Source organism: Magnolia sinica, chromosome 12 (assembly GCF_029962835.1).
Source record: "Magnolia sinica isolate HGM2019 chromosome 12, MsV1, whole genome shotgun sequence".
NCBI classification, from domain to species: Eukaryota; Viridiplantae; Streptophyta; class Magnoliopsida; order Magnoliales; family Magnoliaceae; genus Magnolia; species Magnolia sinica.
In genome coordinates, this window is record NC_080584.1 from 26,788,852 (window position 1) to 26,806,291 (window position 17,440).

The 17,440-nt window shown below is 39.5% G+C and overlaps 1 protein-coding gene across 1 annotated transcript in view; it reads right to left on the reverse strand.

Annotated features, from left to right (window-relative positions):
- Positions 1-17,440, reverse strand: part of LOC131221142 (AUGMIN subunit 3) — a 126,813-nt gene that overhangs the window by 58,108 nt on the left and 51,265 nt on the right. The window contains exons 8-10 of the mRNA XM_058216292.1: positions 9,307-9,364; positions 7,296-7,427; positions 2,310-2,379 (exon numbers count right to left, since the gene is read on the reverse strand). Of these exons, the coding sequence (XP_058072275.1) occupies positions 2,310-2,379; positions 7,296-7,427; positions 9,307-9,364 (260 nt within the window). The remainder of the gene's footprint in view (positions 1-2,309; positions 2,380-7,295; positions 7,428-9,306; positions 9,365-17,440) is intronic.

Consider the following 17,440-nt stretch of genomic DNA (forward strand, 5'->3'; position numbering starts at 1 on the left):
AAATAATTCTGTGGAACATTATTGGACTGCAATGCAGTTGATTAAGAAAAACAGTTGTGAGTTAAGCAGTCATCATATAACTTCTTCAGAATTTTGATAGCGAAAAGAGAAACATGTGACTTTGATATTTCCTTTCAACACAGCATTCTCTTCGCATGTATAAGGCTATGAGCATTGATATACAACTCCGCTATCTTATAAGAGGCAGTGTATTTTTCCCCATAAAAGTAAAAAGAAATATAGAGAGATCCTGAGGTGCATGACAAAATCAAAAGAGCTACATCAAACTAGAGGGAAAGAGTTCCAAATATAAAAAGGCGATCTTCAAATCCCCTCTTTAACAAGGGTGTTGGCAATTATATTAACCCTCCTCGTGACATGGGCAACAAAATGGTTGTCCTTGAGCTAAATCCTGCATTTTGTCAAACATTAGAAACAATCTCCATGATTGGGTAACACAATGTGGATCTGAGACCAATGTACGTTATTGGTTCTTTTTAACTGTCTTTCTTTTTTGTGTGTACACGCCTTATTGGTTGTAGTGTACGGCATTTGAATGACATGAAACTCCTTATGCATAATTTTTTATTTTTAAAAGTTGAGTTCTAAGCATGTAATCATGTGTCTTTTAACATCTCCTGAAGTTTCAATGAAAAATTTCAACATTTTCCTAAGGTTTCCTCAAAGTTTCCCACAGACTGCAAAACTATACTAAAACTTGTTAGAGGCTGCTTAACCAGAAGTCATATAGTAAACAAGGAATTAGAAAACTGCACCAATCAAACTTAAAACTGATCCATATATAAGTGGGTTAAGTTTGGATCTTGTTAGAGTACATAGTTTTTGGACATATGTGCAGTGTATTTGAGTGTGAGAGTACACATTTAGTTGTCATGTGGTGCACCATATCTTTGGAGATAATGCTGTATCTTTTAGATTTCATTTGCAATTATTTTCAGCTTATCTTTTGTAACAAGTGGTCTATAATTAGAGATAGTAGAGGGAGAGATGAAGAAAATATTATCCTCCTCTCTTTGCTTCCTCTCCATGTCTTCCATATGTTGTAAGGTGGGAGATCCTGTCTTCCACCAATGAAGGGTCAAAGGTGGGAGATCCTGTCTCCCATATGTTGTAAAACTTGTTTCCTTGCAAATGAATGTACGAATGACATAAGGAAAGATACGGAGCTTCTGGTGAAACTTTATTGTTCTGACATACAAAATGATATCCATTTCACCTTTAGTTCCATGTTCATTTGGAAAGAGTAATCAGTTGCAGAACAAGGCACTCATCAGGCATGTGACACTACATGTCCTACATCCCAATGACTGCAAATTTCCCCTTTTGAAGGGGCTTAATAGTTCGAATGACATGCAGCATGGGGCATGACCATGTTGGCATGAAGTGGTGTTTTGTAACTTGGATTGGTGGGATCCTTCGAACTCTATGAAGCCAACCACCAAAGCATGTACTCAGAAATGTGTTTGTGACTCATGCTCAGAGATAATACATGGACACTGTCCCTCCATGCAACTTTCCTTGGTTTTTCTTAGGGATTGCATGTAATAGTTTGGCTAGGGTAGTATTTGTGGGACTGTGTAGACATTTTAGTGTGTTGACGCAGAAACTCAAGTGGGGCCCATGTCTCTTCCCCTCATTTCTCTAGCTTTGGACTCACCCTCACTCGCTGACTTCCTAGCAGTTTATTCCTTGCTAAAATTTTGAGATAGATGCTTACCCAATTCTGCACCCAAATCTGTTGCTGCTTCACTTTCACGCTTCATGCAGCTATAGGTTAAACATGTTAATAAAGTTTCCTAAGGATCACAGGGCAATGAACTAAAAGCTATGGCACTAATGGGAGTGGCATTGGTAGTTCAATTTGTACATGATTGAAGGACAGGCTGCAATGGCTAAATAAAATCTACCATGAAATGTATAGTAAGCTTAAAGAAAATATATGGAAATGGATACAAGACTTTAATTAATGCCCATGTTACAAACATTCTAAACAGAAAAGGGCCAGGCGCTAAAACTTTACAATGATAACATTGCAGCCACAGTAAATACTAACCCAAATTATCACTAATTGATAGATAATAGACTTGACACACTAGATCCTGTCCAAGAGAAAGCAAGATCATTTGCAGGTCGACAATTTCTTTTCTTTGGTAAGAACATGCAAATTCCAGGTTGAGGCACAAAATGCCCATCCAAAATTGCAGCTGAATTATGCCAAACAATTATTGTAGGAAAAGCAAGATTCACAGGCAATTATATAAAGTATTATTTATAAGGTAAATGCAAACCTCAGATAACAACTTCTGCTCTTTTCTGTTTAGATTTGAAAGCTCCACAGCCAATTCTGAGTGTTTTCTCCTGCTTGGTGATAACTAAGGCATCACAATGTGAACCATTCAAAGTATGGAACGTGATTGCAAAAGGTGAGACAAACATACACTTTAAATGGAACAAAGGAATGAGATAGAAGAGTTTAATATATAATTCTATAGAGTAGTGGCATAACACCAACGTACCATTTAGATCCACCCAAAAGATGGTTCGGTTTTTTAATGCCTCAAAATAGACATTTTATGATTTTAGTTTGAAGATAGAGATGTTTGAATGTGCAACGGAAAAATAGAAATTCCTCATACTTTATTAAAAGAGAAAACACGGACTGACATCCATTAAGGTAATGGATGGGTGTCAGCAACATTAAGAAACAAAAATTTGCATGGGTGTCAACAATATTAAGAAACAAAAATTTGCAATTTGAACATGTGACTCATGTGCAGGGAGGTAGAAGAATCAGTAAATCACATGCAGAGTTGCAAGCGCTATTTGGATTTTCTTCTTTAGACACTTCAGAGCAGTGTTCGAATTATCTCCGATATTATCGAAATATCTCCGATATTATCTTTATCTTCAGCTCAGCGATACCGATAACACCGGTAGCGATACTAATAACGTCGGTAGTATCAGAAATTCAAGGTATTAGTAATGTATCGCTAAATATCGCCAACGTATCAATATCACTAATGTAATCGCCAATATTTTTCAACTATGTAAATTCTAGGTGTCGCTTGTATTACCAATGCATCAATATCGCCAATGTATTGCCGATATTTTCGACTATGTAAATTCTTGGTAATGCTTGTATCATAAGTGTATCGACGATATTTCAATAATATTGCCAATGTACTGATATCATCAAAATTTTGTTTATTAGAAAAAAAAAATCAATTTTTTTTTCATGGGCACATGGTTGTATGTAGTGTTCAATTTGTCATTGATAATATCTCGATATTATTGATATCGCAACATGCGCGATATTGAGACCATTGTTTAAATTATCTCCGATATTGTCGAAATATTTCTAATATTATCGTTATCCCTAGCTTGGCAATACCGATGACACTGGTAACGATACTGATAACACCGGTAGTATTAGAAATTCCAGGCATAAGCAATGTACTAAGTAACACCAACGTATCGATATCGCCAATATTTTCAATTGTGAAAATTCCAGGCATCGCTTATGTTGCTAATGTATCGATCGCCAATGTATCACCAATATTTTCGACTATGTAAATTCAAGGTGACGCCGTGACGCTTGTATCACAAGTGTATCGGAGATATTTCAATAATATCGTCAACGTAGAGATATCACGAAAAGTTTGTTTATTAAAAAAAAAAAAAAAATCTATTTCAATTATTTCATGAGCACATTGTTGCATGCAGTCTTCAATTTGTCGTTGCTAATATTAATAATATTTCAATATTATCATTACCACAACATGCGCAATATCAAGACCACAATCTTTCGTTTCCTTTTTAGTTGTTGATGATTTCTTGGCAAAATATCATGAGTTATCGATATTCTACAATACCGATGGATGATTGGATGGTTAGATGGGATGGATGGGATGGTTAGAATGTTTCTTACAACAACATATGCTTTTAAGCCTCCATTAAATGGAAACTTATTGTGTATACATTCTTTTTGCAAATTTTTATTCCTAAATATGCAAATATGTTTATTTTAGCATCTCCTGAAGTTTCACTGAAAATTCTACCATTTTTCCCATGTTTTCTCGCATTTCTGGTTATTAGCGATATTATCAGCAATATCGATATTGTTTCCATATCCCCATCCAACAAAACTTGTAGCGATACCTATACTTTGAACACTGCTTCAGAGTTTCTTGGTCCTTTAATCAATCCATCCATGATCTGCTTGCGAGTTGGGTGGATGATACTTTCTCTTCCCACAGGATAATTATTTGTTGACACAACTCCATTCCTGAATCCACTTCTGCTCGGGAATCCCTTTTGAAGGATGATTCCTAGTCATTCTCTTTATCTTTCTAGTCCTGGGCTAAAATAGGGCCAATGATTGTATTTTTGCGGAGGTCCAAAGGATGGTTACTCGTCGTCTTTCTTTTCTCTGCTTCTCTTTTTTTTTGCAATATCCATTCCAAAAAAAAAAAAAACAGAAAAACCCTTAAAGAAACAGAAACAAAGGAAAAATGAAAAAGAAAAAGAAAGTCTCACCAACATACAACTATAGCCCTTCGCCACCTACTTTGGCCAACATATCAGCCACTGAGTTTGTTTGTTCCCAAGGAACTAAAGTAAACGATGGACAATCATGAGACCACAGCCCTCTGCAAATCCTCAAACATCATTTTCAACGGAATGTTCTTGCACCCGACAGCCAATCAAGCACACTTTTGAACAGAGTTTTGAATAGCGAATAGTTTGTAGCATAGTGTTCACCTACCTAAAGCATGTAGCTTGCAACATAAGCTACTTCTATGTTTTTTATTAAGATAATGGTAAATTTAAGGTAATTAAGAAAAATAAAGACAAAAATAGGAAAAGAAATATTTATTTTTTAAAAAAGATCTAGAAAAAATATTATTGATTTTTTAGGTAAAAGCACGTTCAAAAACAAGTTATAAAAAGCTAACCCACTTTATTCAAGCCAAAAAAACAATCACATCAACGAGTATACTATTGCTTATTTGGAGCCCAACGTTTTGTGTGCCATCCACCATTGTATCAAGTAAGCCCAACCATGACAAGAGGATGCCCCAGAAATCAGGACTGTCCAATCATCAAGTGGGGTACACCATGAAAAATAATGACAGTCACAAAAAGAACTCCACTGTAGCAAGGTGGCCAACATGATGGTTGGATCAACCCTATTGGACAGGACGCTCTCTGAAAAATGAAAATAAAAAAAAATAAAATGTATCAACCGATTCAGCCCTGTAACAGACCATTACGGCTGTTATGGGGGCTGATACAGGTCATTTTTTCTGTAACGGCCATTGCAGCTGTTGTGACCCCATAACGTGTCACAGTTGGCACCATTACCATTACGTAACATCCGTTACACTTACATCACACAAGACATACGCACACCATATCAGGCCCCACACACAAATAAGTGGTGTGAACAAGCTTATTCTACAACATTGCATAGGGAATGGCCTAAGAAAAGTTTCTTTAAAAAAAATAAAAAAAAAATCCATAAAAAACCGAAATCTTCATCTCTTGACCTCTACAAGAGATTCAATCGAACAAAAAACCAAATTTTCAAGTTCAACCTTACTAACATGAAAAGTGGGAAAGTTTCTCATTTGTCCTGGCTCCAATGTTGATGAAAATTTAGCCAAATGTTCTTCTCCTTGGGCCACCAACTGATACCCTAGATTTTTGTCTCAAACAATTGCATGAATTCAGAGAATCATACGGCCAAATTTTTGGGTTGGCAGTATCCGCAGATTAAGTGTTAGGGCTTTTGAAAGCCCTCTTTCGAAAGCCTTTTTGTTTTAATAAAGGCTAGACTTCTATGTTAGTTTCGCACCATTTAATAATGGTTGTAGCTCTTCAACCATACATTTGGCATGGTTGTACACTGTACTGGTGGTTAGGATTTCTTAATAGGTGTGGTTCTAGAGATATGCTCCATCCACAATAGGACCAACACTTTGGATGATGGATAGCTATGCATCAGTGCCAGATGTCAAGAGGATGAGTCACCACCATTTTCCAATTGGTGATTAACTAACAAAAAATCCTTGGAACACAAAACTTAAAAGTTTCTAAGTTTTCAAATGCAAATCCACTGCAAGGTATTCCGTATTGGCAGCGATGGCTATAACGGTCACCACCGTTACCGATATGGGTATCGGCTGTAACGGGGGCGTAACGATTGTTACGACCACTGTAACGGTTTTAAATTTTCTTTTCCCCGAAAATTTTGAAAAAATATTTAGAAAATCAAGAATAAAGTAAATATTCCAAATATGTATTTATTTTTTGTTTTGAATATGTTTATGGTAGTATAACGGTCCACTCTTTAGTGAGAGTGTTGTATCAGGCTGTCTAGTGAATTTGTGAATATGATTATATGTATCTAATATTTACACATCACAATCAAGCGTTAAAACTAGAAATAATAAAAAAAAAAAAAAAAAAGAAGAAGAAGGCATAAATACTACCTTTTCAATTTTTTGAAAAAAAAGAAAAGAAAAGAGGCCATCGGAGCTTCTATTTGCTCAAATCACTTCAATCTAAGATTTAAATATTAAAAACTATAGAAAGAGTAGTCGAAATCTATTGTAAAATGATCCAGGAGAGTTTTTGTAATGAGAAAAGTAAAAGAAAAGGGGGGGGGAATGTGTTTAAATTGGAAAAAAAGTGGCCGTTTTTCAACCGTTACAAGGGTAACGGTCGTTACACCCCGTAACGGCCTTTACGACAACCGTAACAACTGATACGATCCCAAAAAACCAACTACCCCATTTCACTTCCGTATCGCGTAACGGTCATAGCCATTACCTATATGTATCGGCCTTTATAGGCGTATCATAACAGATACGGAACACCTTGATCCACTGTATACACTACCTAAACCATACCATACATGGAGTATAGTGCGCATACACAGATGGCATACGCTACAACATAGTTATGCTATTTTGGCATGCCAAAATAGCGGTATAGCTACAGTATACTATGTATACACTATGGGCACGCTATTTAAAACACTGGTTTGTACAGGTATTTGGAGAATGATAAATCTGTGATGATCATCAGCTAGAATACTCGGACATATTATGTCCACAGAGTGCTTGCCAAGAATATCATCTAGTGAAAAGAAGCACCTAAAACCAAAAAAATAAAAAATAAAAAATAAAAAATGGCAGTACTATAGCTAAAAGAATTCAGTACCAAGGTGGATGGTCGAATAGAACAACTAGCAAAAGGAAGAAAGTTACCGAAGAGAATGAAGATCATGATGAATGTGAGCTTCATCAGATGATACTTGAGATTTAAGTGCCGCAAGAATAGCCTGCTGCTTAGCATTTTCAACTTGGGCTTCAACCCACTGTCTCTCACTTGTCCCAAATCTGTGCAGTATTAAACAGTGGATAGACAAAAATTTAGAGTCAGATATTATATAATGAAACTATGTGAAAATGTATAATTACCTTAGAAAGAAATCAAAAGGAAAGGTGGCAAAACACAATGATATCATGCTTAAACAGAAACAATATCATTTGACAATCAAATGTTTATTTACTATTCTATCATTCATTGTACATGGGTGTTTTAGACATTCTTTGAATACATCATAAAGCGGAATGGTGAGCAGGATTTGTGTACCCAAACCCAATTAGTTGAGATAAGGCTTAGATGATGATGAAGATGATGAAGTCATGTAGCTTGAGTTGGGGAATTCTCATACGTTCCTCATAAGAAGTAAATTGTTTATATGGCTTCAAATAGCTAGGACAAGATGATGATAAAGTAAATAGTGCACGTGTCATGTGAACCCAAAGTCAATAGAAAAGTGCTCTATACCTAAATTTCTCCTCTATGTCATGACACAATATCAACACTCCACATGACAGAGGATATGCTCAGTATGTACAATAATAGTGACAATCACAAAATAAAATACACCTCGAGCTGCTTCGCATGAAAACATGATTTTCATCGAGAAATCGCGATCTGAGAGGGGAATTAGGGAGAGTATATCTTGATGAGCATAGGCTGATCTACAGATTTGCCAGAATCTCACTCTGGAAAAAAATATATATTTTTTTAAAAAATTAAATAAAAAGACATTTTTTTTAGAGAAATACATTATTACAGAGCTATGCAATGGTGATTACTTGTATGTGGATCTAAAACCAAGGTACATTTTATGTTCTTCTTAGGCTTTATAAAAATGTAGTCTTGCTTATTTTAACCATTTTTTTTTTCCTGAAAGATGAAAATTTTATTAGGCAAAAACAGTGGGAAAAGAATACACTGAGCCAGGACCCAAAAAAAAAAAAAAAAAAACTGTACAAAAGGGCCACCAAATCTACAAACTACATTAGGACACCCACACTCTGATCATGATGGATACCCTGCTTGTGGATGGGGTTGTCCTTAAGGATAAGGGTCCTATTTCTGATGTCTCCGGAATTAGGGAGAGTATATCTTGATGAGCATAGGCTGATCTACAGATTTACCAGAATCTTTCACTATTTAGAAGAAAAAAAAAATTTAAACAAAAAGACATTTTTTTAGAGAAATACATTATTCAGAGTTATGCAATGGTGATCCCTTGCATGTGGATCTGAAACCAAAAAGTAATTTTTCCATAAAAAGATTGGATAATCTACAGGTCAGCCTACAATCATCAACATATTTTTTTTCACATTGAAATTACAATTTTGAAGGGTGAAAAGTAAAGAAATTCAGTTTGCATATTTCTTCCATTTTCAACCTTAAAAATCGAAATTCCTTTGCTTGAAATCCATGTTGATGCATGAAACTCATGCATAGATATCATATCAGAAAGAGTAGTTCTACAAACAGCAATGCGACTTATCTCAATTCAGGGATGAAAACCTGCATATTATTCGCAGTAGTCTTAAAAAAGTTATTTTTCTTTCTGCAGTAAATCTGACCAGAAATAGCCGAGGGTAAACAGTCACATGTAAACTCTATCTTATATTTTTCTTGAATTCTTCCTATAGTAAGTAAATCACAGTAACAATTATTTTTCACGCTTTCTTTTCTTTCTTTTGTTTCCTTTTTCCTTTTCTTTTATTTGAGAAAAGAATAATATCTCACGTTACATTTTCTGCAACTAATTGGCAGTTTAATTTCCTACAAAACTAAGGAAACACATCAAGAAAATCTTCAGTGACAGAAAATCATACAGAACCTATGAATAATGAAGCCAATAAAAGCAGCAGATTTAAGTTAAAGAAACGTGAGTGAAATATCTACATTGAGCGAAGACGCTGCAGCTCAGCTACACGGTGATGGTGAGACTTTTCTGAATCCCCTGTATTTATAAATTATAAATTAAAAGAGGAAAAAAAAAAAAAAAAAAAAGGTCAATAGAATTTTTTGTAAATATCTAAAATGTAACGTCTGATTATTTACTTTAACAGGCACAGCAACAGTGCACGTAGTGCTCACTGAGAGCTGGGGCACGCATAATCTCCAAACATTAAGAAACAGTTCCAAAGGAAGCTAGCAAACTCCCTCTTTTGAGATGCAAGTTAAGAATCCCACACACTATTATTGGATGGCGGGAGATATGTCTGGCAGACTCCCACCGCACCCTGTGCTCAAACAATGCTTTACCAGTTTTAACTTTCAGAACCCTCTATTGAAAGAAAAGAAATGGAAGCAAATGCATCTGCTAGTAGCTAGTGGCATACTCTAATTATTCTGCTAATTACAATTAGGATACAGTTGTCCAACTACATATTACAAGTTAACACTTGATAGAATTGAATGGCATAGTAGGATTCGTGTAGCCAACCCCCAATTAGTTGGGATAAGGCTTAGGTGATGATGTATTACAAGGGTCAAGTATTCTTTTTTTGTATGAAATTTCTGTCATTGAAATGAATGCATAAGGCTATTATAATCATCACTAAAATTGCAAATCAGTAATTAATCGCATGGAAGGTTGCTTTTATTCTCCACGAGATTAATTACTTTGTTGCTTTAGGTTGCTTCACTTGTCATATTAATCAGGAATAAAATGATATTGCCAATTCCTTGCCACAGGGTCCATAAGATTTATCTATGTTAAGGGTCTTGTATCCATTGCCTTGATGGATCTTTTCTTTGTTCCTTTGTCCCTTTCCACACACCAAGATGTGGGTTTTAAAGTTTAAGAAGAAATCAGGTGTTCTTTGTTTCCCTCAATCCAAAAGGCAGTTGTTAGAAATGGCATAGGTGATGTCAACTATAGGAGGGGCATCTGTTCATCTTGAGTACAGAATAATCAGGAACTTTGGCAACTTAGATAAATGCTATTCATAGGCCAATGCATAAGAGGAAAGACTTGCCACCATTGCTAAGAATGGCCAAGTGGAGTTCTCAAAGAATAAAATACATGCTTCCATCATGTTTTGTGTTCTTTTGTATAGAGATAGTTCGATCCTTTTTTTTAAGGTTAACGGAGAATATTATTAAAGGCCTGCAGCTGAAGCAAAGCAGGAAAAAATACAAGGGACGCCCAAAAGAATTCACCAAAAGACACCCGACCTAGCACTTAGCACAAAAGACGGCCCATTCTTAAACAGACAACAAAATGGAATCCACAATCGTCTCAAGAGACTTAGAGGTATCCTGGAAGAATCCCGGTTCCTTTTGCCCCACAAGATCCACCACACTGCTGGCAGCATCATGAGCCATCCTTTCCTCCCAAGCTTCTCGCTATAGCCTCCATGCCATGCCCATAGAAGCTCCCTAACAGAAGATGGCATGACCCACTGCACGTCTAAGAAGAGAGAACATGATCCCAAACATTGCTTGTGAAGGAGCAAATGATGAAGAGATGACCGATGGACTCGACGTCGCAGCAACACAACCCACACATATTCGGGATGACTAGGTGCATGATTTGTCCATTTGGAGGTCCAGAAGAACAGAGATTTTGTGGGTGGCTGTAGGGGAAGACAGTGTTGCAGATGAAGGTGTTCCACTCCCATGCTCAGGAGGAGCACCTTCCCTGCGCGTATCAAAGAGTTCGTGCACTTCGGGAGCATCATACCTTTCGACAGCCATGTGTCACAAACCTGATGGAAGAAAGGTCTTCGAGCGTTGTGCAGAAAAGATCAGGCTGACACATATCAGATCGTCCTCAGCGGACTACGCGTGTCAGGAGCAGGAGAGCCGATCTACCCTCGCTTTACGCTCACGGACGGAGGAGATGTTGCCACGTACACTCGCCATCCTGGGGGAAAGCGATTTACGTTAGAACACAGGGCTAAACGCCGCACGTAGCAGTCTTGCAGGGACACATGTCAACAATCGGGAGGATCGGTAGGTGCGGGATTCGAATAGACTAGAGACGTGGGAGGATCGGGAGCTGAAGAGTCAAGAGCCTCGAAAGGATTGGAAGTCGAAAAGTCGGCTCGTTACCCCAGTGACAACTTGGGAGGCGAAAAGGCGCCCCAATTCTTGCTTCGCCATCATATGGGTGCTTCGGAAGCATACCCGTTTTCCGATAACCATAGAGTTGATGGTTCCGATCTCCAATGCTGGGAGATGGAGCCACGTGTCAATGATTCCTCTTTTCGGATTTATCAAAGCAAAAAAAAAAACGCTTTTCCTCTTCGCCCCTTCTTTTCTCTCAGACAAGTGTTCCTACAAAACCGATTCGCTCCATCCACCCGAGTGAAGCTTTTTCCACTACATATCCCATGGAAGGTGACGATCTACTAGCGTGCAACAGAGACTTCCACTCATGGTCTTCAGAATGCGCCATCTCCCCTAAATGTTTATCGCCACAGTCCATACCACGTACAGAGGAGTAATCAGACAAAGGCCTCCTAACCGTCTTCAAGGAAGATAATGGTGTAGGAATTACAGAAGCAGAACCTTCATAGATCAAAGTGGGAAGATCCTCAGAAGATAATAGAGGCAATTCATCTGGGTAGGATAGACCTCCAAGATCAAAGGGCAAAGCTGGTAAACAATATACAAAAGAAGAAGTGGGTAAGAGATGCTATGGGCCACATTGGTAGGGCCATAGGATTATCGTTTAGAGATTATCCAAAAGATTTTGTAGCCCTATTCCTTTGCATTGAAGCTCGCAGGCGACCCTTGATAACATCCAGAGCTCCAAAAAGATCACCCTCGAAACCAACAAGCAATAGGGAGCTACACAATCTTCAATCGAATACTAATTCATATAATGGGGCATATCTGGGATACGCCAGAGGAGGAGCAAGGGGTAGATCGGTTTCCTAAATGAAGACTAGGTCTTGGAACATTAGAGTGGTGGGATCTAGACAGAAGACAAAGATTATCAAAGACATTTGTGGGAGAATTAAGCCGGATGTCATCTGTTTTCAGGAAACAAAGATTCAGAATTTTAATGATAAACTTTTGGGCACGCATTGGAAGGAAAAACATGCAAATTGGGTTGCCTTAGATGGCATATGAAGTGCAGGGGGTATTTTGGTGGCATGGAAATCGTCATCCTGGGCCCTTCAACATTCCTGGAGTCGAACATTTTTGTCTTGATTATCCTCAAAGAGGCATGTTCCAATTTTAGCTGTCTTATTACTTCAGTCTATGGGCCTAACCAAGAAGACAGAAGAAAAGTGTTTTGGGAGGAATTGAATATAGCTAGACACTAGTTCAGTGGGCCTTGGTGTATAGGGGGAGATTTCAACATGACTCGTTTCGCAGAATACAAATCAAACGGGGGCAAAGTTACAAGCACCATGCGCTCTTTCTCACAATGGATCAATGATCAGGAATTGGTGGACCTCCCGCTGATAGGGTCCAGATTCACTTGGTCAGATGGCAGGGCTATTCCGATTCACGCAAGGCTGGACCGCTTCCTTGTTTCGGTAGATTGGGTCGAAGCTTTCCCCTTGGTTTCTCAATCACTCCTGCCAAGAGCTACTTCAAACCACAGTCCGCTGCTGCTGGATGCTGAGTACCGAAATTGGGGGCCAAAGCTGTTCAGAAATGAGATCTCTTGGTTGAAGATATAGGGTTTTCTACAACTGATCACAGAATGGTGGACAAGGTTCAAAGTAGAAGGGTACGCGGGGTTCAGGTTATGCAGAAAGTTGAGACTCCTTAAAGATAAGATCAAGGAGTGGAAAAGACTGATCTTAGAAAAAGGGAGCAGGAAACGACTGAAATTCTTGCAGAATTGCAGTCAATCGACTGTAAAGCTGAAGAAATTCAGATGACAGCAGAAACTTGGTGCAGAAGAACTCAGCTTATTCAAGGATAGCACATGGAGGATGTGTGTTGATAGTAGGGCCATCAACAAAATCACAATCAAGTATCGATTTCCCATACCGCGTCTTGATGACATGCTAGATATGATGATTAATGCTACTAGCTTCTCAAAAATCGACATCAAAAGTGGGTATCACCAAATCCGTATACACCCTGGTGATGAGTGAAAGACGGCCTTCAAGACAAATGATGGGCTATATTAGTGGCTAGTTATGCCTTTTGGGTTAACTAATGCCCCAAGCACTTTCATGCGTGTGATGACCCAAGTGTTCAGACCCTTCATGGGGAAGTTCCTGTTCGTATACTTTGATCATATCTTGATTTATAACATGACTAAGGAGTAACACCTCAACCATTTGAGGCCGGTTTGTGGGATCCTTAGGGCTGAGAAGTTGTACGCCAACCTAAAGAAGTGCGCGTTCTTGTCTAGTAGTGTGATCTTCTTAGGTTTTATTGTGTCAGCTGAGGGCGTATCGGCGGATCCCGAGAAGGTCAAAGCCATCGTTAATTGGCCTAAACTCAGCAATATTCATGAGGTGCGCACCTTTCATGGCTTAGCCACTTTTTATAGGTGGTTCATTCGAGGCTTCAGTTCCATTGTGGCTCCCATCACGGACTGCATAAAAAAGAGAGAGTTTCAATGGACAAAGGCTGCCTCGAAGGCCTTCGGAGATGACCGAAGCTCCAGTTACGTGACTTCCAGATTTTTTAAAAGCTTTTGAAGTCGCATGTGACGCGTCAGGAGTCGGCATAGGGAGAGTACTTAGCCAGGAAGGGCACCCTGTCGCCTTTTTTAGTGAGAAACTGAATGAGGTGAAGCAAAGATATTCCACCGATGACAAGGAATTCTACGCGGTAGTGCAATCACTACGCCATTGGCAGCATTATCTATTACCGCAAGAATTCGTCTTGTTCTCAGATCACGAGGCCTTAAAATACTTAAACTCTCAAAAGAAATTAAGCCCCAGGCACGCTAAGTGGGTTCAATTCCTTCAAGAGTACACTTTTGTGCTTAAGCACAAGGCCGGTGTAGAGAATAAACCTGTCGACGCATTGAGTCGTCAGTCGCATTACTCAACTCCATGAACGTTGAAGTTACGGGCCTTGAGCGCATCAAAGAAGAGTATTCTAAGTGTCCAGATTTTGGAGTTGTGTATACGTCTTTATTAGAGAGTCCATCAGGAGCTAACAGTGAGTATTTGATTTTGGACGGATATTTGTTTAGAAGTGACCACTTGTGCATAACACGCACCTCCCTTCACGATTTTCTTGTTTGGGAGTTACATTCAGGGGGGGTTGTAGGTCATTTCGGTTGTGACAAGACCATTGCCCTAATGGAGGATAGATTTCATTGGCCAAGCCTCAAGCGGGACGTGGCCAAAATTATAGGGCAATGTTGTACTTGTCAACTGGCAAAGCAGAGGAAACAGAATACAGAATTATATACACATTTGCCAGTCCCATTCATCCCTTGGCAGGACATTAGTATGGACTTCGTGCTTGGACTTTCCAAGACTATTCGAAAGCATGACTCCATATTTGTTGTTGTGGACCATTTCTCTAAAATGACCCACTTCATTCCTTGTTCTAAGACCGCCGACGCCTCTCATATTGCCAAGCTGTTCTTTAATAAGGTCGTCAAACTACATGGGTTACCAAAAACCATAGTGTCTGACCATGACACGAGATTCATGAGTTACTTTTGGAAGATACTATGACAAATGATGAATACTAGGTTCTAATTTTCTTCTGCCTACCACCCTCAGACCGATGGCTAGATTGAGGTGGTTAATAGGAGCCTAGGAAGTTTATGTTTAGTAGGGGAGCATACCAGGACATGGGACGCCATACTACCCATAGCCGAGTTTGTATACAATAGTTCTATCAATAAGTCCACAGGTCTAAGTCCTTTTGAAGTTGTTACTGGTTATAAGTCTAGGAAACCTATTGATCTTATCCCCATGTCATTGTCTCATAGGCCATCATAGTCGGCAGAGTCTTTTGCGCATCACATACATTCATTGCATCAAGAAATCAGGCGAAAGATCACTACTAGTAATGAGCATTACAAATTTTCTGCAGACCTACATAGACGTTTCAAAGAGTTCAATATTGGGGACTCTGTGATGGTCCGTATCAGGCCCGAGCGGTACCCTCCAGGGGCCGTTCGTAAGTTACACGCGCGTAGTGCTGGGCCCTTCAAAATTATAAAGCGAAACGGTCTCAATGCGTATGAGGTAGATCTTCCACCTTCCATGGGAATTAGTTCCACATTCAATGTGGAGGATCTAGTTGCTTTTCAGGGACCCACTGATACTTTGTCCGGCCCTTCGCCCACCCATCCTGATGTCCCAACCTTACCCTTTGATCCATGGCCTCTTCCCGACCTTTCATCCCAGCCTCTGCCTCCCATACCTAGCCTTCACACACCCAGAGAGGAAATAGAGGATATCCTGGACCATGAGATAATTTCCACGTCGGATGGCGGGTTTCAGAAATACCTAGTTAAATGGAAGTCCCCAACGGACTGACACGTGGCTCAGGAGGAGCTTGAGACTTGATCCGGACATCTTGGAGCGGTTCAGGAGTTATTTCGCCAATGGCGAAATCTCAGCCAGGGAGAGTTGATGAGGACATCGTGCACACGCACGCACGCACACCACCATCCCTACGCACGATACGTGGAAGGAGGACCCCACCATCGATCGGCCTCGATGACGTCCAGGGAGGGCCTCTAGCTAGAAGACAATTTTGGTTCAGAAAAGTGGCCCGATAGTCAAGAAAAGCCCACCATGGGATATCATGATCGTGGCCCACTGTCGGATTGGTTTTATATTTTAAGTTTTGTTTATTGTTATTATTTAGAACATCGTGAACGCTTTAGATTTCCTTGTTTGGTTTTTATTTTAGTTTACTTCATCGCCAAGTAATAGGTGTCGCACATGGTGCGAGTTTTTGGGTATAGGGTTCTCCCTATAAATAGGCACCCCTTGTAGTTCTTTTCATTCATTAAAGTTAATAAAAAAATCCTGCTTTATTTTTCTGCTCTCTTCGTGAGTTGTGGAAGAATTCAAAAGTGGGTGCGAAGCCCTCCTTTTCGAAGGGCTAACTACGGTGGCGCGAAGCCACATCAATCCCAATTCACCCCCATCTTCCATCATCTTTTTTTTCAGTGCATCAGACCAGTGCGAAAAGGTACAAGCTCAATTTTTGGCCTGCAGGCGAGCTGAAACTTCGGCGGAGCACTACGCACAAATCGCACATCGGATCAAGCTGAGATTTAGGAGTTTTGGAGTCCATCCCTGGCCGACCAGGGCCAAGGTGGCCTTTTCTGAATAGTGGGTCTCACACACGTGCGGCCGGGATCACGCGCACGTCCGTCTGGACCATTGTTACTGTCCACACGCGGAATTATCTTTTGGCTCAAGTTTTTATCCTCTTTTATCCTCTCATAGCCGTTTTTCATGAATCCTAACCCTATATTACATGATCCCTAATTGATTTGTCCATTTTTATCACCTTAGGGTTCCTTGAATTGAAATTAGGGAATCCCTTGGATTAGGGACTGATTTTTATGCATGAGTAGTTGATTTTATTTCCCTTTAACATCGTTTGGTTTATAATTTTTATTGGTCCAGTCCTAGCCTGTGTCGGCTTGGACCTGCATAGATTCTCCTTTTTAATTGAATGTTTGGATTTTCATGTGGGACGTGGAATTTGTGTGATTGTTTCTGAATTGGTGTGATCTAAGCCTGCAATCTTGCATATCATACTAGTTCAGTGGGCCTTGGTGTATAGGGGGAGATTTCAACATGACTCGTTTCGCAGAAGACAAATCAAACGGGGGCAAAGTTACAAGCACCATGCGCACTTTCTTGCAATAGATCAATGATCAGGAATTGGTGGACCTCCCGCTGATAGGGTCCAGATTCACTTGGTCAGATGGTAGGGCTATTCCGATTCACACAAGGCTGGACCGCTTCCTTGTTTCGGTAGATTGGGTCGAAGCTTTCCCCTTGGTTTCTCAATCACTCCTGCCAAGAGCTACTTCAGACCACAGTAGGCTGCTGCTGGATGCTGAGTACCGAAATTGGGGGCCAAAGCCGTTCAGATATGAGACCTCTTGGTTGAAGAT